The 26,402-nt window shown below is 55.0% G+C and overlaps 1 protein-coding gene across 1 annotated transcript; it reads left to right on the forward strand.

Moving 5' to 3' along the window:
- Positions 1–1,023: 1,023 nt before the first annotated feature.
- LMNA (lamin A/C) lies at positions 1,024–26,064 on the forward strand. Its single transcript, XM_032260610.1, has 12 exons — positions 1,024–1,640; positions 17,875–18,031; positions 21,252–21,377; positions 21,639–21,809; positions 22,022–22,147; positions 22,699–22,919; positions 23,012–23,234; positions 23,683–23,790; positions 23,882–24,001; positions 24,416–24,505; positions 25,248–25,517; positions 25,841–26,064. Exons 1-12 carry the CDS (start codon positions 1,285–1,287, stop codon positions 25,865–25,867), a joined length of 1,995 nt encoding a protein of 664 aa, XP_032116501.1. The 5' UTR covers positions 1,024–1,284; the 3' UTR covers positions 25,868–26,064.
- Positions 26,065–26,402: the final 338 nt, after the last annotated feature.

A 26,402-nucleotide genomic window follows, 5' to 3' on the forward strand; every position in this document is an offset into this window, starting at 1 on the left:
AGTACCTTCTTCCCCACTACTACCTTCTTTCTGCTGAAACCAGGATAGAGACCCAACATTGACTGTCCAGCCCCTAGCCCTGCTGCCCCTTTCAGGCCCCTCTGGGAACCACAGAAATCTGGGACCTGATGTCCTGGCAACATAATGAATACACGAACAGCTCTGGTATCTGTTTTAAATTATCCATTAAAATAAGTACAGTTCTGGGGAAAAAAATAGTTGACTGGGTGGGGTAAGCAGTAGAAAGGGACTGAAGGAGGAAGGAACCCAGGCAGTCTCCTTTTCCAACTGCTTGGGTCCAAAGGAAGGGAACAGGAGATGGGAGGGGGCAGTGCTTGACTCCTATTCTTGGCCTTCTTTAGGGGACTGCGGCTTGTTGCTTGGGTCTAAAAACAAATGCTTGGTTTTGAAGGGAGAGAGATTGGGGCAAAAGATAGGAAAAAAGGGACCCCACGCTCCTTGATCCCTGCCCCCAAATTGGGGGCTTAAAGGAACTCAGGTTCCAGAACTTTGCTCCCCCCAGGGTCCCCAGGCATTCCTTCTCCACCCCACTCCTGGCACAATGAGATGCAGCGCTGAATGGCCTGCCCACGTGTGGAGGGGGAAAGGGGTGACTCACTATTACTACTGGGAGGACAGGGGGAGCCAGTGGTGGAAGAAGGGTGAGTCACACTGATGGGCACCAGCCTCAACCCTCCCCCCACTTTCCTGGCTCCCAGCCCTGCCTGACCCTCTCCCTTGCTTTGCACCCAGTTCCCTCTCTTTCTCCCCCACCCTTTGCCCACCCACTCTCCCTCCTTGGCTCTGCCCTGTAGCCAGAAGGTCTGAGGCAGTGGGGGCAAGCTTGGAGCCCGAGGTGCTGAGCAGGCAGAAGCCGAGAGAGGGGAAGCTTAAGCCTCACGCAGGAGTGCGCTGGAGAGGGTGGGGCCCGACTTCGCCACAGCCCTGCGGTCCTTGCCCCTCCTCAGCACACCCGCGCCCCCACCCCCGTGGATCTGGGACTGCCCCTTTAAGAGCAGGCCCCTCCTCCCTTCAGAGGAGGACCTATTAGAGCCCTTGCCCCGGCGCCGGTGACTCAGTGTTCGCGGGAGCGCCGCACCTACCCCAGCCAACCCAGATCCCGAGGTCCGACAGCGCCCGGCCCGGTCCCCACGCCTGCCAGGAGCAAGCCGAGAGCCAGCCGGCCGCCGCACTCCGACCCCGAGCAGTCTCTGTCCTTCTGCCCGAGCCCCGCGCCCTTCCCGGGACCCCTGCCCAGCGGGCAGCGCTGCCACCCTGCCGGCCATGGAGACCCCGTCCCAGCGGCGCGCCACCCGCAGCGGGGCGCAGGCCAGCTCCACTCCGCTGTCGCCCACCCGCATCACCCGGCTGCAGGAGAAGGAGGACCTGCAGGAGCTCAATGATCGCTTGGCGGTCTACATCGACCGTGTGCGCTCGCTGGAGACGGAGAACGCAGGGCTGCGCCTTCGCATCACCGAGTCTGAAGAGGTGGTCAGCCGCGAGGTGTCCGGCATCAAGGCCGCCTACGAGGCCGAGCTCGGAGATGCCCGCAAGACCCTCGACTCAGTGGCCAAGGAGCGCGCCCGGCTGCAGCTGGAGCTGAGCAAAGTGCGCGAGGAGTTTAAGGAGCTGAAAGCACGGTGAGTTCGCCCAGGTGGCTGCGTGCCCGGCGGGGAGTGGAAAGGGCGGCGGGCCGGCGCCCCTGGCCGGCTGCAGGAAGGGAGTGAGAGGGTCTGGAGGCCGATAACTTTGCCAGAGAGTCTCCTCCCTCCCCGGAACTGCCCCCAACGGGTGACGGCCAGTGTCTAGGGGAATTGTCAAGACAGGACAGAGAGGGGAGAGGTCTCTGGGAGAGGTGGGGGGATATAGGCAATTCACAGTGGGATTTGCCGGCTATTCGGAGCGTGGGGGGGCGGGAGGCTTGAGCAAAACAAAACTATCCCTGTCAGCTCGAAGAACTTTGGGCACCCAGGACACACTGGAGTGGCAGAAAGGGTCCTGTTAGAACTTTGTTGGTGGGCCTGGCACTGTGCCAGCTTTACCCAAGCTGCCTCTGAACACATGATGCCCACTAAGACATAACTCCCAAGCTGGCATCTGTCCAGCGTGTTGGAGAGAGGTCAGGAAGGCAGGGCAGTCCCCCTTTTCCCCTCCACGGGCTTGGCGGTGACCCCCTCGGCATGACCTTGCCCTGGGTTCTAAGGTTTGGGAAGCTCTCCCTCACTCTGTGTGTCTGGGACCTTCCTTGGGCTCTGACAGGCCCACCAAAACAGCTCGGGGAGATGGGAGATTGGCTCCCCCGCAGCTCCCACAGCCCTTGGCCTGCTTGGCCCAGGAATGCAAGGGAGGGAGGGAGACAGAGGGCAGAGGCTCCCAGCTCAGGAAGTTGTGTTATGTCCAGGTCTGGCAGCACTCCTCCCTTGGCCGTCTGCCCAGTGTCTTCGAGGGCTAGGGGCACTGTCCTTTCCTCCTTGTGGTGAGCCACTCTCGTTTTCCCAGCCAGGCCAAGCAGTCTTTGCTGTGGCCCAACCTCTCAGCTGCTGACGTTTTGATCTTTGCCTTATTAAAGTGCTGGAATACAATGACATTTTTGAAATCCAGCCGTTGGAAGCTCCAGGCCACTCCCACTTCACCCACTCCTGCCCCACCCTACCCCACCCTACTCAACCCCACCTTCTTTTCTAAAAAGGCCTTTGGGAGCTTGGAAGTATAGGCCCTCCTCTTCCAGCCCCCCACAAAATTTGGTTCCCTTCCTCTTGCTCTCCCTTTCTCTATTCAGACCCAGGCCAAGAGCACAGAGGGTGCTTGGAGATCCGTAAAGCGTGGTCGGCTCTGACTCTTCTTCTCTCCCTTTATATCATCTACTCCAAACTCCTGCTCTTCTCAGAAGCCCTCTATGCATTCTGTGGCGGTTCTACCCTTCGATAGTTGTCATGGGTGTGGCAGATCCATTGCCCTTCTTTCTGAAGAATCCATGGAAGTTGTGTGTAGGAAGACAGGCTCAACTTTTATTTTTTTTTTTGGATTTTTTTTTTTTTTTTTTTTTTTTTTTTTTTGAGACAGAGTCTCGCTCTGTTACCCAGGCTGGAGTGTAGTGGTGTGATCTTGGCTCACTACAACCTCCACCTCCTGAGTTCAAGCAATGCTCCTACCTCAGCCTCCCAAGTAGCTGGGATTAGAGGCACCTGCCACCACACCCAGCTAATTTTTGTATTTTTAGTAGAGATGGGATTTCACCATGTTGGCCAGGTGGGTCTCGAACTCCTGACCTCAAGCGATCTGCCCACCTCAGCCTCCCAAAGTGCTAGGATTACAGGCATGAGCCACTGTGCCTGGCTTCTTTTTTCCTTTAGACAGGGTCTCACTCTGTTACCCAGGCTGGAGTGCAGCAGCAAGGGCATGTCTCACTGCAGCCTCCACCTCCCTGGTTCAAGCCATCCTTCCACCTCAGCCTCCTGAGTAGCTGGGCAGGCACCACTACCCACAGCTGATGTTTTTGTATTCTTTTGTAGAGATGGGGTTTTGCCATGTTGCCCATGCTGGTCTTGAACTCCTGGGTTCAAGCAATCCTCCGGCCTCAGCCTCCCAAAGTACTGGGATTACAAGACTTGAGCCACTGTGCCCAGCCTCAAACTGTATTTCTGCTGAAAGAGACCGCACCTGTCCTTTTTTTTAATTTTTTTTTTTTTTTTAATGTGGGGTTTCACGGTGTTGGTCAGGCTGGTCTTGAACTCCCAACATCAGGTGATCCGCCTGCCTTGGCCTCCAAAGTGCTTGGATTACAGGTGTGAGCCACCACGCGCAGCCCTTTTCTTTATTTTTATTGTATTTTTCAGAGCCCTGTTGCTCAGGCTACAGTGCAATGGTGCACTTGTAACTTGCTGCAGCCTAGAACTCCTCCTAGGCTCAAGCGATCCTCCTGGCTCAGCTTCCCCAGTAGCTGAGACTAAGGGCAGGCACCACCATGCTCAGCTAATTTTTTTTTCTTTGTTTTGTTTGTAAAGATGGAAACTTGCTATGTTGCTCAGCTGGCCACGAAGTTCTAGCCTCAAGCAATCCTCCTGCCTCGGCCTCCCAAAGCACTGGGATTACAGGCATGAGCCGCCAGGCCTGGCCCCAGACCTGTCTTTTTTCTATTAGTGATATGAACAATTTAGTTGTCAAGACAGACAGGAAGCAAGGAAGGGGATGCCCCAGAGAACTCGTTGCATTTTAAACTAGTCCATCCACTCAACTACCAAAGCCCCGTGAAGGACATTTTTAGCAGTTTTGTGGTGAAAACTTTGATCGGGAAACAAGTTGAGTGGATTCTATAGTCTCTTGCTTACCCAGCCGTGCCAGTTTGTCTCCTCTGCCTCCTAGTGCAGCTGTCCAGGCCTGGGACACCAGGCCGGTATGTGCGCACGTGGGGCAGGGCGGGGGTGGTGTGTGTACTTGTTATATTTAGCCACCTGCCTCTGTTCTCCCCCACTGATCCTGGCTGGGAAGGCTGGGCTTCCGGAAAACAGAGGTGGATTTGCACACCTGGATCCCGTGCCGATGGAAAGTGGGGTGAAGACAAAGGGGACTCAGACTGGGGTGTCTGTCCTCTTCTCTGTCCACCGTAGGAGGAGCCAGGATTGGTCACTTCCTATTGGGTCTGCTGAGCTCAGGGTGAGGTAGAGAAATGGGTAAAGAATTCGGGAGAGGAGGCCAGGCATAGTGGCTCACGCCTGTAATCTCGGCACTTTGGGAGGCCGAGGCGGGCAGATCACTTGAGGTCAGGAGTTCAAGACCAGCGTAGCCAACATGGTGAAGTCCTGTCTTTAAAAAGAAAAAGAAAAAAAGGAGGCCGGGCGCGGTGGCTCAAGCCTGTAATCCCAGCACTGTGGGAGGCCGAGGCGGGTGGATCACGAGGTCAAGAGATCGAGACCATCCTGGTCAACATGGTGAAACTCCGTCTCTACTAAAAATACAAAAAATCAGCTGGGCATGGAGGTACATGCCTGTAATCCCGGCGACTTAGGAGGCTGAGGCAGGAGAATTGCCTGAACCTGGGAGGCGGAGGTTGCGGTGAGCCGAGATCGCGCCATTGCACTCCAGCCTGGGTAACAAGAGCGAAACTCCGTCTCAAAAAAAAAAAAAAAAAGAAAAGAAAAAAAGGAATTTGGGAGAGGAAAAAAGGCATTTTTCCAACCCCTCCCACCAAAGCCTAGAGAGAAGGTATTGTCTGGTTTAATGTTTAATTAGAGCTCAGAGTTCAGGGCCAGATTTGGAGTTGGGATGGAGAGTTGTCTGTAAGACTCTAGCAGTTTTTGACCCAGCCTGGGTACCTCAACCACACTCAGGAGTTTGGAGCTCCCTCTGTTGGGCTGGATTATAGGGTCCAAGAAGAAACCCCTTTCCCCAATACTCTCTCTCTTTTTTTGAGACAGGGTCTTGTTCTGCTGCCCAGGCTGGAATGCAGTGATGTGATCACAACTCACTGCAACCTCAACCTCCCAGGCTCAGGTGATTCTCCGAACCCAGCCTCCTGAGTAGCTAGGATTACAGGTGTGTGCTACTACGCCCAGCTAATTTTTATATATTTTTGTAGAGATGGGGTTTCACTGTGTTGCCCAGGCTGGTCTCAAACTCCTGGGCTCAAGCAATCTAGCTGCCTTAGCCTCCCAAAGTGCTGGGATTACAGGCATGAGCTATCATACCTGGTCTCTCTCCCTCTCTCACCCCACCCCGCATCCTCTGTCTCCTTCTAGTCTGGAGTCCAAGGGATTTGGATACCCAAGTGCAGGCAGACAGGGAAGGTTGAAAGCACCAGGAAAGCCTGCCTGGGGTCCAGGCTTGCAGCTGGGCCCCACCCCAGGCAAGACAGCTGGGTGGATGACTCAGATGCTGCCCCCCTCCCTCCCACCCCAGTGGCTTTACAGGAGACAGCAGGAGAAAGGGTGGAAACAGCAGATGTCTTAAAGGCAGGAGTGGTGGTCTGAATGTCTGCATCTTCTGTCCCCTTTCCCATTGCATCCTGAAGTCCCTTGTGTGGCTCTTTCCTTAGACCTTCTGGTGGTATCTGGAACCATAGCTCTCTGGACAGGCAACATGCACAAGTAATTAGAATCCAGAGATGAGTTCAGAGTTATGGGTTGGGCTGCAGGATAGTGCCAGGGTCTGTGCCTTCCCATGTGAAACTGATGGAGGAAGGCTGAGTCAGAAGTGGGGAGATCCCAGACCCACAAAGCAGAAGCGCTGCTTCCACCCAGTGAGGCCCTGGTACTCGACAACTTCCTGGATTGCCCACTGTTGCAGCCCCAGTGCAGACGGGCAGGGAGATGCCAGCTCAGGTTCATGTAGGCTCTGAGCAAGACAAGAACAGCAAAGGCCACAGAGGCACAGAGGCTTGGCCCATGTCACGCAGTAAGGGGGTCGTAGGTCAGCGCTTGAGCACAGGCCTTGTGACTTCCAGTTGGGTGCTCTTACCATTGAGGCTAAGTTCTCTAGCTTGGAGGACAGGTTGGAGGGAGGATCTAGAGGGTGAGGCAAGGTGAAGCCGGGTGGCTGAGGTTTGCTTCTGCAGCCTGGAAATTCTACTCTGGGGCCAGTGACACCTTCATGTTCTATAGCCATACTTGGTGGCTCATTCCTGTAATCCCAGTGCTTTGGGAAGCTAAGGCTGGAGGATCATTTGAGGCCAGGAGTTTGAGACCAACTTGGTCAACATAGCAAGACCCCCTTCTGTACAAAAAGGCAATCAGCCGGTCAACGCCTGCAGTTCCAGCTGCTTGGGAAGCTGAGACAGGAGGATCACTTAAAGCCAGGAGTGTCAGGCTACTGTGAACTATGTCTGCACTACTGCACTCCAGCCTGGGAGACAGAGAAAGACCCTGTCTCTGAAAAAGAAAAAAACTAAAATTCTGCTGTCCTGCAGGGCCTGTTAGCATATGATTAATAGCCTTTGCCACAGCCTATACCTGGAAAGACCCAGGACCCCTGCCAGCCCACCTATCTGAGACGGTCAGAGCTCTGGGAGGCGGGTGATTCTTCTTTTCAGACTGTCTTGATACTTGTCGTGGAAACTGTCTACCTGGATTGAAAGGAGGCTGTGACCTTTGGCAGACCCATTAGATTAATGGGGTTGGAGACCTTTGAGGATGCATAGGCTCTGGGCCTTATCTGAGGCCTCCTGGCGTTACCTCTCCAACCTTCCACTGCCAAATCCACGTTCTTTTTTTTTTCTTTTTGAGACGGAGTCTCACTCTGCGGCCAGGCTACAGTGTAGTAGCACGATCTTGGCTTACGGCAACCTCTACCTCCCAAGCTCAAGTCATCCTCCCACCTCAGCCTCCCAAGTAGCTGGGACTACAGGCACGTGCCACACACCCAGCTAATTTTTTCTATTTTTAGTAGAGACAGGGTTTCACCATGTTACCCAGGCTGATCTTGAACTCCTGGGCTTAAGCAATCCACGCGCCTTGACCTCCCAAAGTGCTGTGATTACAGGCGAGAGCCACTTCGCCTGGCCCAAATTCACATTCTGAGTCAAAGAGAAAGAAAAATGGTGCAGCTAAACCTGGGGGGTGAGAAGTACTTAAAGAGCCTGAGAGAAACAAAAGAGAGAGTGATTCCTCAGTAGGACCCCCATTACCTTCCCACTATTGGTGCCCTTGCTTGGCACTTCCCTGGCCTCCAGGATTCTGAGACTTACCCTTGCGTGAATTGCCCCCACTCCCAGTCCCGCCCCATCAGTGATTCAGTAGTTTAGTGTCTGTGCTGAAGCCTGGGACAGCTGACCAGACAACTGGTAGGAGATCTCTTCACCTACCAACTGTGCTTTCTGCTCTCCTCCCCCTCACCTCCCTCCTCCCCAACCCCTCGCCACCTCTAGCAGCTGCAGCAGCCAAGACCAAGTCTTCAGAGGCCCAGACACGAGGGCACGGTTCATTTCATTCTCACCTCTTTGGACTCCCAGTGTACTGAATACAGGCCAAGCTCTAATATTCTTGGAGATCTCTGGAAGATTGCAGGGTCTCTTACCCCTCAATAAGGGGCAAGGGAAGCCAGGCACAGTGGCTCACACCTGTAATCCCAGCACTTTGGGAGGCCAAGGCGGATATATCACTTTAGGTCAGGAGTTCGAGACCAGCCTGGCCAACATGGTGAAATCCTGTCTCTACTAAAAATATGAAAATTAGCCAGCTACGGTGGTGGGCGCCTGTCATCCCAGCTACTTGGGAGGCTAGGGCAGGAGAATTCCTTGAACCAGGGAGGCAGATGTTGCAGTGAGCCAAGATTGTGCCACTGCACTCCAGCCAGGGCAACAGAACGAGATTCCATCTCAAAAAATAATATAAATAAATAAATAAGGAGCAAGGTGGTCTACCAACAGAATGACAGGCAGTGTGACATAGTGGACACCCTGGCCCTTGGTGCCCTTAGTTCTGGGTGTGGCCCTTTCACTAAATTGCTGTTGACCTTGAGAAATCACCTCCCCTCTCTGGCTTTCCTAAGCTATGAAAGAAAGGGATTGGAGCAGAAGGTCTCCAGAGAACTTTTAGGTTCCAAAGCAGTACAGTGACCCATAAAGTGAGAAACAGTTCTCTAAAATACCAAGCTATTAATAGTAAAATCAAATATAAATAATATGAATATAGTTAATAGCCAAGACGGTTCTCAATAGAAATGTTTCCCACAAGTGGCCAGGCGTGGTGGCTCATGCCTGTAATCCCAGCACTCTGGGAGGCCGAGGCAGGTGGATTGCTTGAGGTCAGGAGTTCCAGACCAGCCTGACCAACACGGAGAAACCCCGTCTCTATTAAAAATACAAAATTAAGGCCGGGCGCGGTGGCTCATACCTGTAATCCCAGCACTTTGGGAGGCTGAGGCAGGCAGATAACCTGAGGTCAAGAGATCAAGACCATCCTGGCCAACATGGTGAAACCCTGTCTCTACTAAAAATATAAAAATTAGCTGGATATGGTACTGGTCATCTGTAGTCCCAGCTGCTCTGGAGGCTGAGGCAGGAGACTCACTTGAACCCAGGAGGCAGAGGTTGTGGTGAGCCAAGATCACGCCACTTCACTCCAGCATGGCAACAGAGTAAGACTCTGTCTCAAAAAAAAAAAAAAAGCCGGGCATGGTAGCACATGCCTGTAATCCCAGCTACTCAGGAGGCTGAGGCAGGAGAGTCACTTGAACCTGGGAGGCAGAGGTTGCAGTGAGCCGAAATCGTGCCATTGCACTCCAGCCTGGGCAACAAGAGGAAACTCTCAAAAAATAGAAAAGAAAAGTAAAAACATTTCCCACAAGCTGCGGAATTAAAAATACTACCACATTTCTCTGTTTTCCCATGAAAGTTTGTTAGAAACGGTTAAATTATGACATTACCCTCTTGGCGTATGCTTTGTTTTCATTGCTACTAAGAAAGGACAACCCGTTTCAATGCCTCTCCCTCCATATAGTGGGAAAGGGAGACTCGGCACAGGAATGACTCCTATTGACCGGTGTTGGGGGTGAGGGTGACGGCCTAGGAGAGGCAGGACTATTACCTTAGAGCTGGCCGGGATGGGCCAACAGTACCTGGAACCCGGGGGAGGGGCATGGTGACCTTGGGCTGCCCACCTTCTACCCTTCCGGCACCTATACTGGCTCCCCCACCCTGTGGCTTGGCTGGGAGGAGGTCTTGGCCCCTACCAATCCTTAAGGAAGGGGAGTCCTCCCTTCACCCCTGCCTCCCTGATAGTTGTGAGAGAGGAAGCCGGAATCCCGCCTGCCGAAGCCAGGAATAATTCTGGCTGGGATCCCAGGCCCGGCAGGGGCGCTGAGTCACAGTAGAAGGCAGAGCGGAGAGTGGACAGGAGACTCTAGGCTTGTCCAGTCAGGGAAGCAGAGGCTGAGGGCTGGCCTTTTCTTGAGAACTGCATTTGAGTTGCTGCAAGGACAATGGTCTGGATTTGATGGGGACAAACAGAAGGGGGATAGGACACATGAGTCCCTTTAGGGGTGGCTCAGGGGAGCTAGACTTCATTTTAAGGGGTCTAGGTTCTGGGAGTTGAGAGGAGGCTGTCTGGGGCCACCAAGGCTCCCCCTTCTTCCGAAAGCTCTAACGCGGCCACCTTCTGCCGTCTGAGAGAGAGCTGTGTCTTCTGAGGCTAGAGCTGGAATGCAGTGAGACCAGACAGCCTAGGTCCTCCCCAACTTCTCCTGACCTTGAGGTGTGGCTCCCACTCTCTCCCAGTGTCCTCAGGGTTAAAAACTATGTGTCACCGCATGGAGAGTTAAGGAGCTGCTGAATTGGCTTCTTGTGGAGAGAATCCCCTAAATATCCCTCCTTTTGGTCACTGGCCTCCTCCCTCCCCCTTTAGGATATTCTGCTGTCTTCTTAGGTCATCCCTCCTTCCTCCATGCCTCTGCTTCTTCTGCTCTGTCCCCAGGCCCCACCCCTGCATTTTTGTGACAACACAGGAATGACTTCTGGAGAGAGAGCCCAGGAAGAAGGAGAGTGGAGCTTGGCAGGAGAACCTTGCTGGGGGCAGCTGGTGAGGAAGCCAGCCGCCCATTGTCCAGGACCCCAGTGCCCTGGCCTCTGGCCCCAGGCTTCTCCTGCCTCTGTACAATGCCACGTTGATACGCCCAGCAGCTGTGACTCAGGCCTGGCCACCTGCCAGGCACAGCGCTTCTGCCGGAGTTGGGTCTGAACATGTCAACAGGCCTCCTGTCCCTCTCTCAGCATCAGTTCTCCCCACTTCAGCCCCTCCCTCTGCCTGGAATTAAGGCCTGGCTTTGTCTTAGGGGAGGACAGCTGGGAGCCTGGTAGCTCTGGAAGGGGATCTGAGGGGCCTCAGGCCCTGGGCGTATTTGGCGGGTGTCACACCCAAGGGAAGCGTGTGGAAGCTGAGCCATGCCTGCCGTGGGGCACGTGGCATCGTAAGGAGGTCAGGGTGTTCCATCCTGGGGCACCTACTATGGGCTTTTGAGGTGGACAGTATTCAGAACTTCACAGGTTGGGGTTTGGGGAAGGCTCAAGAGGCTTCTAAGTCCCTGGAACAGCCATCCCCATCAGTTCCTCTCTTTAAGGTCTCCTTTCCAGAGAGGGATAGTGCCTCAAATGCCAGGGAGGGGAAGTCCCCACATCCTGCCCTTACCTGAGAGTGGCCGCAGACCCACACACTAGCCAAGAAACCAAGCGGTGGTTACTCTGCGGAGCGCGTGGGGGCTATCAAACCTCATGGCTGGCTGCACACAAAGGTGTGGGTGTGCGTATATTCGAGGGTGGGAGGGAGCGGCAGTTTCACTAGGCCTCCGTGTCACTCTGCCTGGGGTATCTCCCAGCAAGCGAGACAGGGGCAGACAGACTTCTCAGACTGTCTTGCTGGGTCTCTCTGTGTTACTCTCTGCGGCGTCTGTGTGCATCGTACCATTTTCTATGTTTTGCATCAGTCTGCTGTGAGTGTCCTTGGCTGACCTCGGGGCAGGCTTTTCGTGCCTAAGCCTGCCCTTCTCCAGGCCTTAGTTTCCCCCTGTAAAAGTACAGGAGTTGGTTCAGCTGAAGGTTCCTCTAGAAGTCTTGAGCATGTAAACTGTCTAGTCTCAGGGTATTTGGGGGACACACAGAAAAAGCCCTGAGACCCGACAGGTAGAACACTGGCTGAAATCAGCAGGGCAGAGCTGAGACAGGCTCAAGCAGGGTGAGGGGTAGGGAGGTTTTAGGTGAATGGAGGGAGGGACAGAGGGAAGGAGGATATATTGCAGTAGGAGGAGTTGCTGGAACAAAAGTAGGGTGGTAGGAACGTGCAGGCTGGCTTGGGGTGGCAGCAGGAGACGCCCCATCATGTGGCAGGAAATCAGCGTGGGCAGAGCTCTAGGTGCCCAGGAGGGGCTGGGTGTGGCAATTCATGCCTGTAATCCCAGTACTTTGGGAGCCCGAGGCAGGAGGATCATGTGAGGCCAGGAGTTTGAGACCAACCTGGCCAATGTGGTAAACCTTATCTCTACTAAAAATGGCAAAAATTAGCTGGGTGCGGTGGCACGCACCTGTAATCCCAGCTATCTGGGAGGCTGAGGCACGAGAATTGCTTGAACCCAAGGTGGACGTTGCAGTGAGCCAAGATTGCACCACTGCACTCCAGCCTGGGCAACAAAGCAAGACTGTCTCAAAAATAGTAACAGGTGCCGGACGCAGTGGCTCATGCCTGTAATCCCAGCGCTTTGGGAGGCTGAGGAGGATAGATCACCTGAGGTCGAAAGTTTGAGACCAGCCTAGCCAACATTGTGAAACCGTATCTCTACTAAAAATACAAAAATTAGCCAGGCATGGTGGCGAGTGCCTGTAATCCCAGCTACTCCGGAGGCTGAGGCACCAAAATGATTCAAGCCTGGGAGGCGGAGGTTGAGTGCACTGAGATCGCACCACGCACTCCGGCCTGGGTGACAGAGCGAGACTCTGTCTCAAAATAATAATAATAATAAAATGAAAAAATGTTTAATTAAAATTTTTTTTTTCTTTTTTTTTTTTTGAGACGGAGTTTCGCTCTTGTTACCCAGGCTGGAGTGCAATGGCGCGATCTCGGCTCACCGCAACCTCCGCCTCCTGGGTTCAGGCAATTCTCCTGCCTCAGCCTCCTGCGTAGCTGGGATTACAGGCGCGCGCCACCATGCCCAGCTGATTTTTTGTATTTTTAGTAGAGACGGGGTTTCACCATGTTGACCAGGATGGTCTCGATCTCCTGACCTCGTGATCCACCCGCCTCGGCCTCCCAAAGTGCTGGGATTACAGGCTTGAGCCACCGCACCCGGCTTAATTAAAATTTTAAAAATTAGACGCCAGGAGGATACAGGAGAGCATTTGCCACCAGGGTGGACTCCGTGTACCCACCCAGCCACAGGGGGCGACGTTCACTGGGAGACAGGAAATGCCGAGGGGCGCAGAGACCCTCTGCTCTTCTGCTCCCTTCTTGTGTGCTGCCTGGAGATGGGGAACTCCGAGGGCTGGTGAGCAGGGCTGCCGGGGACTGGGGGGGTCTAAGGAGTCCCTGCAGGGCTGGGCCAGCTCCTCCACTCCCCTTTGTCTTTCCCTCCCACTTCTTTTTCTTTTCTTTTCTTTTTTTCTTTTATTCTCCTTTTGAGAGACCCACTTCTTATTTTCAGCCCCAGTGTCTGTCCCTCTTGCTTCTCCCCCAGACTGGGAGAGGAAATGGAAGCCTCTCCCTCCAAGCCTAGCACGTTGCTCCCAGCAACCGGGCCCAAACAGGCCTGTGGCCGGCCCTGGCTTCCATATCTGGCATCAGAGCTGGGCTGAGCAGGGTGACTCAGCGGGCGGGGTCAACGCCTGGCCCGGTGCCCACCCAGCCCCTTTGCTGTGCTGGTGCCTTTCTTCCCCAAAACAGCCCCAAGGGCCCAGGCCTGCTACAGCCCGGGAGCCAGGCTTCCTTGTCCCACCAGCCACAGTCCCCCAGACCCCTGCCTTGGGTCACGCTTGCAAGTGCCAACTCTCATTTCCACCTTATTCTTTTCCTCTCTGCTCTCCTCCTCTCCCCATCCCCTCTCTTCCCTCTTTCTGAGATCAGATTTGCCAGTGATGGGAAGAGTTAGAAACAGGATGCCCAGCCCTTCTTGCCTCACGAGGCCTCTGGGATGCAGCCACTCCTGTGCTTGGGGAACCTGGAGGATGCAAGGGAAAGGACTGGCGCTCTCCTGGCACGGCACCCGGCCTGGGGCAGGACGCAGGCGAAGCCAGGGTCTCCCCTGTGAGCACTAGAGGATTTCCCGACCCCTGCCCGGGTATTGTGTGCCTGAGCATGAGTCACCTGAGGGGCCCAGGTTCCCACCCTTCCCAGCTCCTCTGGCCTGCCCTACCCTGTCCTCCCTGCCAACCCAGCATGTGCCCAGCTTTCCCGATGCCAACCCCCAGTGGACTGGGCTGCACCACCGCCCTGGGGCTGAATGCCTGGCTAGGGTCTACTTTGGTCCCGGCTCGGTCTGAGGACCCCTCCTAGGAAGGAAATGGCACTGGGGGTGGGGGCAGGAGGACAAGGGAGGAGGGAAGAAAGACACTGAGCTCTACTGTACCCCTGGCCATCTCTTGGGGTGTGCGTGTGGCTCCGTGGCCACAGAGCTCCCGAGGTCTGAGTCATGAGCCCATGGGTGATAGTGGCTTCTTCCCCGAAGATGGGAGCTCCCCACGCCTGAGAAAACCACAAAGGTTCCTTCTCGCTTCCCTCTCTGTTCATGGTTTCTCTCATCTTCAGGGTGTGTCTTAGTCCTTTAATCTCTCTTTGCAGTGCTAGTCAAAACCTCCACGAGGGAAAGAGAAATAGCCCCCTTACTTTCTTTTTTTTTTTGAGATGCAGTCTCGCTCTGTCACCCAGGCCGGAGTGCAGCGGCGCGGTCTCGGCTCACTGCAACCCCCGCCTCCGGGGTTCAAGTGGTCCTCCCACCTCAGCTTCCTAAGTAGCTGGGACTATAGGCGCATGCCACCACACCCAACTATATATATATATATTTAGACAGAGTCTCACTCTGTCACATAGGCTAGAGTGCAGTGGCACAATCTCAGCTCACTACAACCTCCTCTGCCTCCCAAGCTCAAGCAATTCTCATGTCTCAGCCTCCCAAGTATCTGGGACTACAGATGTGAACCACCACGCCCGGCTAATTTTTTTTGTTTTGTTTTGTTTTGTTTTGAGACAGAGTCTTGCTCTGTTGCCCAGGCTGGAGTGCAGTGGTACGATTTTGGCTCACTGCAACCTCTGCCTCCCGGGTTCAGGCGATTCTCCTGCCTCAGCCTCCCTAGCAGCTGGGACTACAGGTGAGTACCACCACGCCCAGCTAATTTTCGTATTTTTAGTAAAGGCAGGGTTTCACCATGTTGGCCAGGCTGGTCTTGAACTCCTGATCTCATGATCTACCCGCCTCAGCCTTCCACAGTGCTGGAATTACAGACGTGAGCCACCACCCCTGGCCAGCCCCCTTACTTGCTTTGGAGACTATATACTGTGGCTTGTGCCAAAGTGGTATTCCATCGATTTCCAGCTCCCGTCTACTTGCTGTGGGACCCTGGACATAGCTTTCCGTGCCTGTTTCCTCAATTGCATAGGAATAGCACCTCTCGCATAGGGTAGCTGTGAAGATGACATGAGTTAACATTGTCATATTTACAGCTGTGCTTGGTACCTAATAAGTTCTGCAAAAGTGTTTGCTATTATATTGTTATCACCACCACCACCACTTTTGTAAGCAGCAGAAAGTGAAGAGGTTAGACTGAAGGAAGAACTTCTGTGCTCGTCAGCCCATAAGCTTGCAGGGCACAGGGACCGGGCATCTCTGTTTTCCTTAGTCAGTGTCTGCCAGGCACTGGCAAGGAAAGCCCGTTACCAGGGGGAACTCCTGGAATTCCTCCTGGCACCTAAGGAGGCTGGGGAGGCAGGACCAGGGAAGAGATGCCCTTGAGACATCTTCCGAAACCATCCGTCGCCTTCCAGCTTCTTTCGGCTCAGGCTGGCTGGTCAGGGGAACGTTTTGGGTCACAGTGTCAGCCCTCTTCCTCCTCCTGGCTTCTCTGTTCTCTCTGGAACTTGTGGCTTAGGAAGGCAGTGAGGTGGAGGAGTGGGAACCCTAGATCAGCAGCCAGAATTGGCCAGAATGCTGCTGCTGGTTTGCAGTAACTGACATCGGGCCATTCAGCTTCCTCCTCTGCACCTCAGTTTCCTCATCTATAACAGGGAGAGGGTTGAGCTGAACCAACTCTAAGCTCCTTCTAGTTCTCTAAATTCTGAGAGCCCCCAGAACAGCCAGCTACAGCTGTTAGCCTTCAGGGTAGTGAGGCCTCTTCTGGGAAGCCCCAGCCAGCCTGGGAGTCGGCCCAAGGAGCTCGGAATCTAAGTCTGCCCCAGCGCTTCACTTTACCAGCGGTTTTGCTTCATTCTCCCTCCTCCCCCTGCAGCTCTTCAGCTTCGGAAAAGTTCTGAAGTCATGGAAAGTTGGGGCTGTGCTCCCAGCCAGGGGCTGGGCCGGATGGCAGCCAAAACCCGAGCTGGGTTTTGACTTTATTTTTAGCTTTTCTGACTGCGACAGAGGAGGGAATACATTCTCTGGTTCTGGAAGGGCCCCTTTTTTGCAGGAGACAGACACTGTTGCATTAACTTGTTCTGAGGTATGGCCAGAGGCCTGGGCTGAGCAAGTGTGCAGGCCTGGGGAGCTCCCTCTGGCTTTTCACGTCCTTCCTCTGCCCCTCTGGGTGTCATTTTATCCTCCTCCCTGCCTGGTAGAGGGAGGTGGAGGCAACTCCTTTTTCTGAACTCTCCTAAGCTGATAGCAGAACACTGCCTGGTCTCGTCCTCCAGAGCTTCTGCAAGTCTAGCCTTTGCTCTCCCTCTCCAGAGTGAATTGCTGGGCCTCTTGGAGTTTAGGGCTTTGTGGCAGGAGAAAAATGTTGGCAGGGCCACCTTTCTCCTTTCCAGGATAGACTTTTCCTCCTGCCCACGTTCGGTTTTCCTTTTTTCCATCTGCTGTGGTGGGCTCGTGCTTAAGCGCTGATGGGTTACAGATGGCAACTGCAGCCGGGTCCCTCGGATCTTTCTCTCTGCTCCCTGGGTCTACCGCTTTCTCACACCCTATGTTTGGGAAGGGATTGTAACGTCTAGACAGTTCTTGTGTTCTCTGGAGGTTTTAAAGAAAATAGTACTCAGGCCGGGCGCGGTGGCTCACGCCTATAATCCCAGCACTTTGGGAGGCTGAGGCGGGTGGATCACCTGAGGTTGGGAGTTCGAGACCAGCCTGACCAACATGGAGAAACCCCATGTCTACTAAAAATACAAAATTAGCTGGGCGTGGTGGCGCATGCCTGTACTCCCAGCTACTCGGGAGGCTGAGGCAGGAGAATCACTTAAACCAGGGAGGCAGAGGTTATGGTGAGCCGAGATCGCGCCATTGCACTCCAGCCTAGGCGACAAGAGAAAACTCCCTCTCAAAAAAAAAGGAGGAAAGAAAATAGGACTCCTTTGTTTCTGTAGCCCAAAGTAATCAAGGACCCAGAGAAGGTGAGAGAGGTGGCAAAGACAGTGCTGTTCCATTGGTTATAGCTAAAGCTTTACCCACTTTGTGGAGCAGGGAGACTTAAAGCTGGGGCCCAGTTGGACCTGGAGGCCTGGGAGCCACATCTGGAGCCAGATGCTAAGGTTATGGTAGATGGGTAGGACTCAGCCTTCTCCCAGGGTGCGCATGAGGCAGGAGGGAGGGAGGCAGGGACCTCTCTGTTCAGTGCAGATCAGGGCACCCAGACTGGGTCCTGAGAAAGGAAAAGATCAATACTGTCCATGGCTGTGCTTGTCCAAGGTCCCTCTGAGCTCTAACCAGACTTTCCTTCCCCACAGTCCCACATGTGTAAAAGGGACTAGGAGAGGCGACCAGCAAGCACCTTTGGGGCTCAGACCAAGAAGCGTTAGGGACATGTGGGACTCACGGCCACAAGCTTAGTTGTCGGGCTTCTTGGAGGGAGGGAAGCTTGGCCAAAGGGAAGTGGGTGGAGTCCAGGGAGAAAGCTAAGGCCCTGTGTGGGAAGGGGCAGGAGACAAAGGTACCCCTGTCTCTTTGGGAAAGAATGGGAGGAGAAAGAGGGAAAAGCATTCATATCACGGCGTAGAGCTCTGCCGTTGGCCCCAGGCACGTTCCTGAACCCTGAGTCATGGGCAGGGTGGAGAAGCAGGAATGGGGTTTTCAGGGACCTTGGGGAGGTAGGAGCCCAGCCCCAGAGGCAAGCAGATGGAAACCAACCTAATGCAAGGATGCCCTCTCCTGGTAGTTGCAGGAACAGCAGCGCCAGTCCCCATGGCTGACCTCTGGGCAGCCTGGCGCTGTCTAGGTATGCAGACTCCTTTTCTTAAACCCACTCTCCCGTCTCTTCTTTAGCAATACCAAGAAGGAGGGTGATCTGCTGGCTGCTCAGGCCCGGCTGAAGGACCTGGAGGCTCTGCTCAACTCCAAGGAGGCCGCACTGAGCACTGCTCTCAGTGAGAAGCGCACGCTGGAGGGCGAGCTGCATGATCTGCGGGGCCAGGTGGCCAAGGTGAGGCCACCCTGCAGGGCCTGGCCATGGCCCCACCTAACACATGTACACTCACTCTTCTACCTAGGGCCTCCCTCAGGAGGTGCCTGGTCTGACCTGTCACCCGATTTCAGAGCCATTCACCTGTCCTAGAGTCATTTCACCCACTGAGGCCACATGTTTTTCTTTTTGAGACAGAGTCTCGCCTGGTCACCAGGCTGGAATGCAATGGTGCCATCTTGACTCACTGAAACCTCCACCTCCCGGGTTCAAGCGATTCTCTTGCCTCAGCCTCCTGAGGCGCTGGGACTACAGGCACATACCATCATGCCCAGCTAATATTATATTTTTAGTAGAGATAGAGTTTCACCACGTTGGTCAGGATGGTCTCAATATCTTGACCTTGTGGTCTGCCCACCTCAGCCTCCCAAAGTGTTGGGATTACAGGCGTGAGCCACCACTCCCGGCATGGCCACATCTTATCCTAATTTGGCCACCCATGGGATCTAGCAGAGTGAATTTAAAATAATTGAGGCCAGGTGTGGTGGCTCATGCCTGTAATGCCAGCCCTTTGGGAGACCAAGGAGGCAGGATTGCTTGAGCCCAGGAGTTTGAGACCAGCCTGGGTAACACAGTGAGACCCCACCTCTAGAAAATAAAAATTTAAAGCAATTGGCTGGGCATGGTGGTGCACACCTACAGTCCCAGCTACTTGGGAGGCTGAGATGGGAGGATGGCCTCCACCTGAGAGGTCGAGGATGCAGTGAGCTGTGATTGCACCACTGCACTCCAGCCTGGGTGACAGAGGGAAACCCTGTCTAGATAAATAAATACATAAAATAAAAGAATCTACAAGCCATTTCTACTTAACTTTGCAATGAACTGTACCCAGCCCTAGATCCCTCCCAGTCTGGCACTCCTATAGACAGCTGTGGTCTCTCTGGAGGAAAGGAGGAGTGGAGTGGATCATCTGTTGAGGCCATTATCAGAAGTGGACGGCTCATTACATATGGGACATGTGTTACCAATGCTTTCTGTATATATAGTGGCCTTTACTTTCAAAACACTCTTCTCCAATTTATCATGTTAAAAGCTAGGAATTGGGCCAGGTGCGGTGGCTCACACCTGTAATCCCAGCACTTTGGGAGGCTGAGGCAGGTGGATCATTAGAGGTCAGGAGTTCAAGACCAGTCTGACCAACATGATGAAACCCCATCTCTACTAACAATACAAAATTAACTGGGCGTGGTGATGCACACCTGTAGTCCCAGCTACTTGGGAAGCTGAGGCAGGAAAATCATTTGAACCCGGGGTCAGAGGTTGCAGTGAGCTGAGATTGTGTCATTGCACTCCAGCCTGGGCAACAAGAATGAAACTCCATCTCAAAAAAAACAAAAAAACTGGGCACAGTGACTCATGCCTGTAATCCCGGCACTTTGGGAGGCGGAGGCGGGTGGATCATCTGAGGATAGGAGTTCAAGACCAGCCTGGCGAAACCCCATCTCTACTAAAATTACAAAAATTACCTGGGTGTGGCGGCAGGCACCTGTAATCCCAGCTACGTGGGAGCCTGAGGCAGGAGAATCGCTTGAACCTGGGAGGTAGATGTTGCAGTGAGCCAAGATCGGGTCACTGTACTCCAGCCCAGGTGACAGAGCGAGACTCTGTCTCAAAAAAATAAAATAATAAATAAATGCTAGGAATCAGAAGCAGTTTGTTCCTAATTTCACAGTCTCATCTGTTCACAGCAGGGCCAGGATTAGAGTCAGTGGCCAAGCTTCCATCCTGGGTGCTCTCTCTTCCCAGGCCCTGCCACCACAGTATAACAGGGAAAGACTCGGAGAAGCCAGCAGGTTGACCACCAGACCAAGGCTGGGCCACCTTCCTCCTGGGTCTGATCTCCTGCCTCCCAGCTCTGCCCTTCCCCCAGCCCTTCCTGGTCAGCCAGTGCTTCCTTGCCTTCTTTTTCTTAGAACATAGACATGTTCTCTCTATGTTGTCCAGGCTGGTCTTGAACTCCTGGCCTCAAGAGATCCTCCTGCCTCAGCCTCCCAAAGTGCTGGGATTATAGGCATGAGCCACCATGCCTAGCCCAGCCTGTGCTTTATTTTTTTTTTTTTTTTTGGTTTTTTTTTGAGACAGAGTGTCACTCTTGTCGCCCAGGCTGGGTGCAATGACATGTTCTTGGCTCGCTGCAACCTCCGCCTCCAGGGTTCAAGCAAGCAATTCTCCTGCCTCAGCCTCCTGAGTAGCTGGGATTACAGGTGCCCACCACCATGCCTGGGTAATTTGTGTATTTTTAGTAGAGACGGGGTTACACCATGTTAGTCAGGTTGGTCTTGAACTCCTGACTTCAGGTGATCTACCTGCCTCTGCCTCCCAAAGTGCTGGGATTGCAGGTGTGAGCCATCGTGCCTGGCTAGCCTGTGCGTTCATAAATGAAAATCTAAGCATGGTACTTCCTTGCTCAAACGTCCTCACATTCTTTTCATGGTAGATAAGGGCATCTCTTCAGCCCTCGCCTACTGACCCAGCCACCTCTCCCATCCCTTCCCACCCCATACTTCAGGCTTCAGCAGCACTGATCTTTCCAAAGACCCCAGAATACATATGCCTTCATACCTCTGTGCCTGTACATGCTTGTTTCTGCCCTTGAAGTCACAACAGTAACTCTCTGTAGGCCCTGCTACCTGAACCTTGGGTCTTAGCCTCTTGGATGCCTTCCCAGAGACCCCCAAAACCACCCCAGGCATACTTTGGTTCCTTCTCTGATGTCGCCTTGGTACTTTGCACATACCTCCTTTATAGCAGTTGCTATGTTGTGCCAGAGAAGGGAGTCCTGTGGCTATGGGGCATATATCTTTTCTTTTGTTTTTTTGAGACAGAGTCTCACTGTCACCCAGGTTGGAGTGCATCCGTGCGATCTCAGCTCATTACAACCTCCGCCTCCTAGGTTCAAGTGATTCTCATGCCTCGGCCTCCTGAGTAGCTGGGACTACAGACGTGTGCCACCACTCCCGGCTACTTTTTTGTGTTAGACATAGCTTTTCTTTCTTAGCACAGTACCTCCCGAGAGGGAGTGAGTGGATGCTCTGACCTCTGCAGCCATCCAAGGCCCTCCTTCCCTGGACCAGTTTCCACATGTATAAAGGGGTGCACGGGCAGCAGCCCACCTCTCAGCTTCCCTCCAGTCCTTGCGTTCTGTGACCCCTTTTCCTGACCTCCGCATGCCTCCTCACAGCTTGAGGCAGCCCTGGGTGAGGCCAAGAAGCAACTTCAGGATGAGATGCTGCGGCGGGTGGATGCTGAGAACAGGCTGCAGACCCTGAAGGAGGAACTGGACTTCCAGAAGAACATCTACAGCGAGGTGGGGACTGTGCTTTGCAGGCCAGAGATGGGTCTGGGTGATGACAGACTCGGGCTGGGGGACCAGCTGCGTGCAGAGCTCACCTTCCTGAGTTCCTTGCCCTAATAGACAGGGAGCTGGGCGTGGCCAGCACCCAGCTCCCAGGTTAAAGTGGGGCTGGCAGTGGCTCATGGGGTAGAGCTGGGCAGGGAGCCCGGCCCCTGGGTCTTGGTCTCCCAGGAACTAATCTTGGTCTCTGGGTCCTTGCTCCCACCCTTCCAGGAGCTGCGTGAAACCAAGCGCCGCCATGAGACCCGGCTGGTGGAGATCGACAACGGGAAGCAGCGTGAGTTTGAGAGCCGGCTGGCCGATGCCCTGCAGGAACTGAGGGCCCAGCATGAGGACCAGGTGGAGCAGTACAAGAAGGAGCTGGAGAAGACTTATTCCGCCAAGGTGCCTGGTCTCCCCTGGTTCCCCCGCTGCCTCTGCCCGCAGCAGCACTACCCTTGCCCACGCTGGGCTGTTCCGCCGGGGGGGATCAGGCAGATGGTGGCAGGGAGCTCAGGGCGGCCCAGGACCCAAGGCTGTGGCAGTGATGCCCAGCTCAGGCCCGTCCCTCCACCCTCCTGGTCATCACAGTCCTAACCTTGTGTCCTCCCCTGCAGCTGGACAATGCCCGGCAGTCTGCTGAGAGGAACAGCAACCTGGTGGGGGCCGCCCACGAGGAGCTGCAGCAGTCGCGCATCCGCATCGACAGCCTGTCCGCCCAGCTCAGCCAGCTCCAGAAGCAGGTGATACCCCACCTCACCCCTCCCTCCAGGGGCCTGGAGTCTGGGCAGGATGCAGGCTGGAAGCTCGGGGCTGGGTTGTTGGGGGGTGTTCCTGAGGAGGACAGGGACGAAACATGTCCCCAGGACCACAGAGAAGGGTCGCGGGATGCGGCGTCAGCTGGCCTGTGTGCTGCTTCTGTACTCTTACCTTGCCTTCACTTCTCAGGGCTTTGATTTTCCCATTCAGAAATGGAGGCTGTTCTTCATCTCCCTAACTCAGAGTTGCCATAAGACTCTGCAATGGGAGGTGTTAAAAGCATCAGTATTATTCTAGCTGGCTGTGCCATCTGTGACAGGAGAGAAAGGGTCTAGCCTCCGAGTGAGAGATTTCAGTTAGACAAGGGGACAAGGGGAAGGACTTCCCAGTTGCCAGCCAAGACTATGTTTAGAGCTTGTGATGGGCTCTGGGGAAGCCTCTGATTGCAGATCCTGGAGAGGGTAGCCATGTCCCTCCTCCTCCATACTTGGGGCCCTTGGGAGCTCACCAAACCCCCACACCCCCTCCTCCCCAGCTGGCCGCCAAGGAGGCGAAGCTTCGAGACCTGGAGGACTCGCTGGCCCGTGAGCGGGACACCAGCCGGCGGCTGCTGGCGGAAAAGGAGCGGGAGATGGCCGAAATGCGGGCAAGGATGCAGCAGCAGCTGGATGAGTACCAGGAGCTGCTGGACATCAAGCTGGCTCTGGACATGGAGATCCATGCCTACCGCAAGCTCCTGGAGGGCGAGGAGGAGAGGTGAGCTGGGGAGGCGTTGCGGAGGTGGTGGCGGTGGCCTCTGGCCGGCCACTGGCCCTGACTAGACCCCCACTTGGCCTCCCTCTCCCTAGGCTACGCCTGTCCCCCAGCCCCACCTCACAGCGCAGCCGCGGCCGTGCTTCCTCCCACTCGTCCCAGACACAGGGTACGGGCAGCGTCACCAAAAAGCGCAAGCTAGAGTCCACCGAGAGCCGCAGCAGCTTCTCGCAGCACGCACGCACTAGTGGGCGCGTGGCTGTGGAGGAGGTGGACGAGGATGGCAAGTTTGTCCGGCTGCGCAACAAGTCCAGCGAGGTAGGCTCCTGATCAGGGTCTCAGGGGACACAGCTGCATCAGGGAGAGAGTGGCAAGACAGAGGGATGACATGTGGAGAGAGGAACATCCCTCCCCTCCGAGGGTGGATCAGGGTGAGCCTGGACATCTCCTCCACACTCTAGTTCCAGGCCTGGCTCCTGGACTCTTTGGCTGTGAGATCTTGAACAGGTTATTTAACCTTTCAGAGTGTCAGTTTCCTCATCCGTAAAATGGGATGAATAATGATCCCTAAGTCTTTGAGTTGTCAGGAAGATGACAGATAAGGTATCCGTGTGCCTGGCACCGTGTATGTGTCCACAGATCATGGCTATTATCCTCGGGGGGAAGGGCAGGGACAGGAGTGGGTGTAGATGGAAGGAGAGACCAAGATACACCCAAGAGCCTGGGTGAGCCTCCCCCACCTTCCTCTTCCCTATCTTCCCGGCAGGACCAGTCCATGGGCAATTGGCAGATCAAGCGCCAGAATGGAGATGATCCCTTGCTGACTTACCGCTTCCCACCGAAGTTCACCCTGAAGGCTGGGCAGGTGGTGACGGTGAGTGGCAGGGCGCTTGGGACTCTGGGGAGGCCTTGGGTGGCGATGGGAGCGCTAGAGTAAGTGTCCTTTTCTAATCCCTCCTCTCCAGATCTGGGCTGCAGGCGCTGGGGCCACCCATAGCCCCCCTACCGACCTGGTGTGGAAGGCACAGAACACCTGGGGCTGCGGGAACAGCCTGCGCACGGCTCTCATCAACTCCACTGGGGAAGTACGTATACCTGGGCCGGGCTGCTTCCTAGATGAGGCTCCCCCTAAAAAAAAAAAAAAAAAAAAAAAAAAAAAAAAAAAAAAAAAAAAAAATTCTAGTGCTCTCTGGTGCAGGCCCCAGACGTCCCCAGCCAGTAGGCAAACCAAAAGATGCTTCCCCAACAGCATGCGGTGTGGAAGTTAGACAGTGAGTGAGGATTGCTGAAGCAGAGTCATACTCTTACCCGGAGTGCTCGACAGTGTCCCTGTGGGGTGGAAATGAGTTCCTTAGCTCCGTCATCGCCGAGGGCAGAGTAAGCAGCAGGCTGGACAAAGGGCAGGCCACAAGGAAAGCTGCAGGTGGTCACCGGGCTACACATGCTGCACACCCCTTCCCTGGCCCTGACCCTCGGGCCTGGTCCCGTGTCCCTGCCAGGAGGTGGCCATGCGCAAGCTGGTGCGCTCAGTGACTGTGGTTGAGGACGACGAGGATGAGGATGGAGATGACCTGCTCCATCACCACCACGTGAGTGGCAGCCGCCGCTGAGGCCGAGCCTGCACTGGGACCACCCAGCCAGGCCTGGGGGCAGCCTCTCCCCAGCCTTCCGTGCCAAAAATCTTTTCATTAAAGAATGTTTTGGAACTTCACTCGCTGGCCTGGCCTTTCTTCTCTCCCCTCCCTATACCTTGAACAGGGAACCCAGGTGTCTGGGTGCCCTACTCTGGTAAGGAAGGGAGTGGGAACTTTCTGATGCCATGGAATATTCCTGTGGGAGCAGTGGACAAGGGTCTGGATTTGTCTCCTGGGAAGGGGACGGGAGGACAGACGTGGGGCATGCCCGCCCTGCCTCTCTCCCCCACTCCTGTTGCATGCATATCCTCTCATTTCCCTCATTTTTCCTGCCAGAATGTTCTCTCTCATTCCTGCCCCCTCTCCAATTAATAGTGCATGCCTGCTGCCCTATAAGCATGCTCCCTTTCTCTCTTCTTTTCCTCTTAAGCTCAGAGTAGATAGAACAGAGCCAGAGTCAGAGTCACCGCTCTGGTTCTCTGTCCGCACGTCTTCCTGAGCTTCCTATTTCTGGCCTTCCTTCCCCTCCTCCCAGCCCCTGGCCTCCCAAACCCCTGTTGCCCGCTGGTACCTTGGGCACAGAACCCCACCTTCCTGCCTGGTGGCTGGAGCCTGCAAGAGCCCAGAGCCTGGGTGTTGGGCCTGAGTGGTCAGTCCCAGACTCGCCGTCGCGCCTGAGCCTTGTCTCCCTCCCCAGGGCTCCCACTGCAGCAGCTCGGGGGACCCCGCTGAGTACAACCTGCGCTCGCGCACCGTGCTGTGCGGGACCTGCGGGCAGCCTGCCGACAAGGCATCTGCCAGCAGCTCAGGAGCCCAGGTGGGCGGATCCATCTCCTCTGGTTCTTCTGCCTCCAGTGTCACGGTCACTCGCAGCTACCGCAGTGTGGGGGGCAGTGGGGGTGGCAGCTTCGGGGACAACCTGGTCACCCGCTCCTACCTCCTGGGCAACTCCAGACCCCGAACCCAGGTGAGTTGTCTCTGCTTTGTCTCCAAAGCCCTGCAGGCGGGTCCTGGTCATCGAGGGGTAGGATGAGGCGGCCTCGCAGGGGGGAGAGCCTGCCTTCTCTTCCGCAGCCCGGGGGAGTGGGAGCCTCCTCCCCACAGCCTGAGGCCTAGACAGCCCACCCCTGCACCCTGCCCCTCTCGTCTGAGCCCCAGACTGGAGGGCAGGGGCAGGGCTGGAGTGTGAGGGATAGGGGAGACACTACCTCCCTCCTAGGGACCAGGGGAAGGGAGGGTCCAGGTCCAGGCCCTGCTGTTCACACCTCTCTCCTCTCTCTTCTCTCTTAGAGCCCCCAGAACTGCACCATCATGTAATCTGGGACCTGCCAGGCAGGGGTGGGGTTGGAGGCATCCTGCTTCCTCCTCACCTCATGCCCACCCCCTGCCCTGCTCCTCATGGGAGGGGGCTTGAAGCCAAAGAAAAATATGCCTTTGGTTTTTTTCTTCTGTATTTTTTTTTCTAAGAGAAGATATTTTCTACAGTGGTTTTATACTGAAGGAAAAACACAAGCCAAAAAAAAAAAAGCATCTATCTCAATCCTAATTTCTCCTCCCTTCCTTTCCCCTGCTTCCAGGAAACTCCACATCTGCCTTAAAACCAAAGAGGGCTTCCTCTAGAAGCCAAGGGAAAGGGGTGCTTTTGTAGAGGCTAGTTTCTGCTTTCCCACCCTGCCTGCCACCCCCATCCCGGGGACCCCGTGACATGGTGCCTGAGAGGCAGGCATGGAGGCCTCTCCGCCAGCCTCCTCTGGATGGCAGGCCCACTGCCAGGCCAGCCTCCGAGAGGGAGAGAGAGGGAGAAGAGAGAGGATGGCTTGAGCCGGCCCCTGGCCCTGGCCTCCCGCGATTC

The sequence above is a fragment of the Sapajus apella genome, unplaced genomic scaffold (assembly GCF_009761245.1).
Source record: "Sapajus apella isolate SASKATOON/1434 unplaced genomic scaffold, GSC_monkey_1.0 scaffold119, whole genome shotgun sequence".
Taxonomy (NCBI): domain Eukaryota; kingdom Metazoa; phylum Chordata; class Mammalia; order Primates; family Cebidae; genus Sapajus; species Sapajus apella.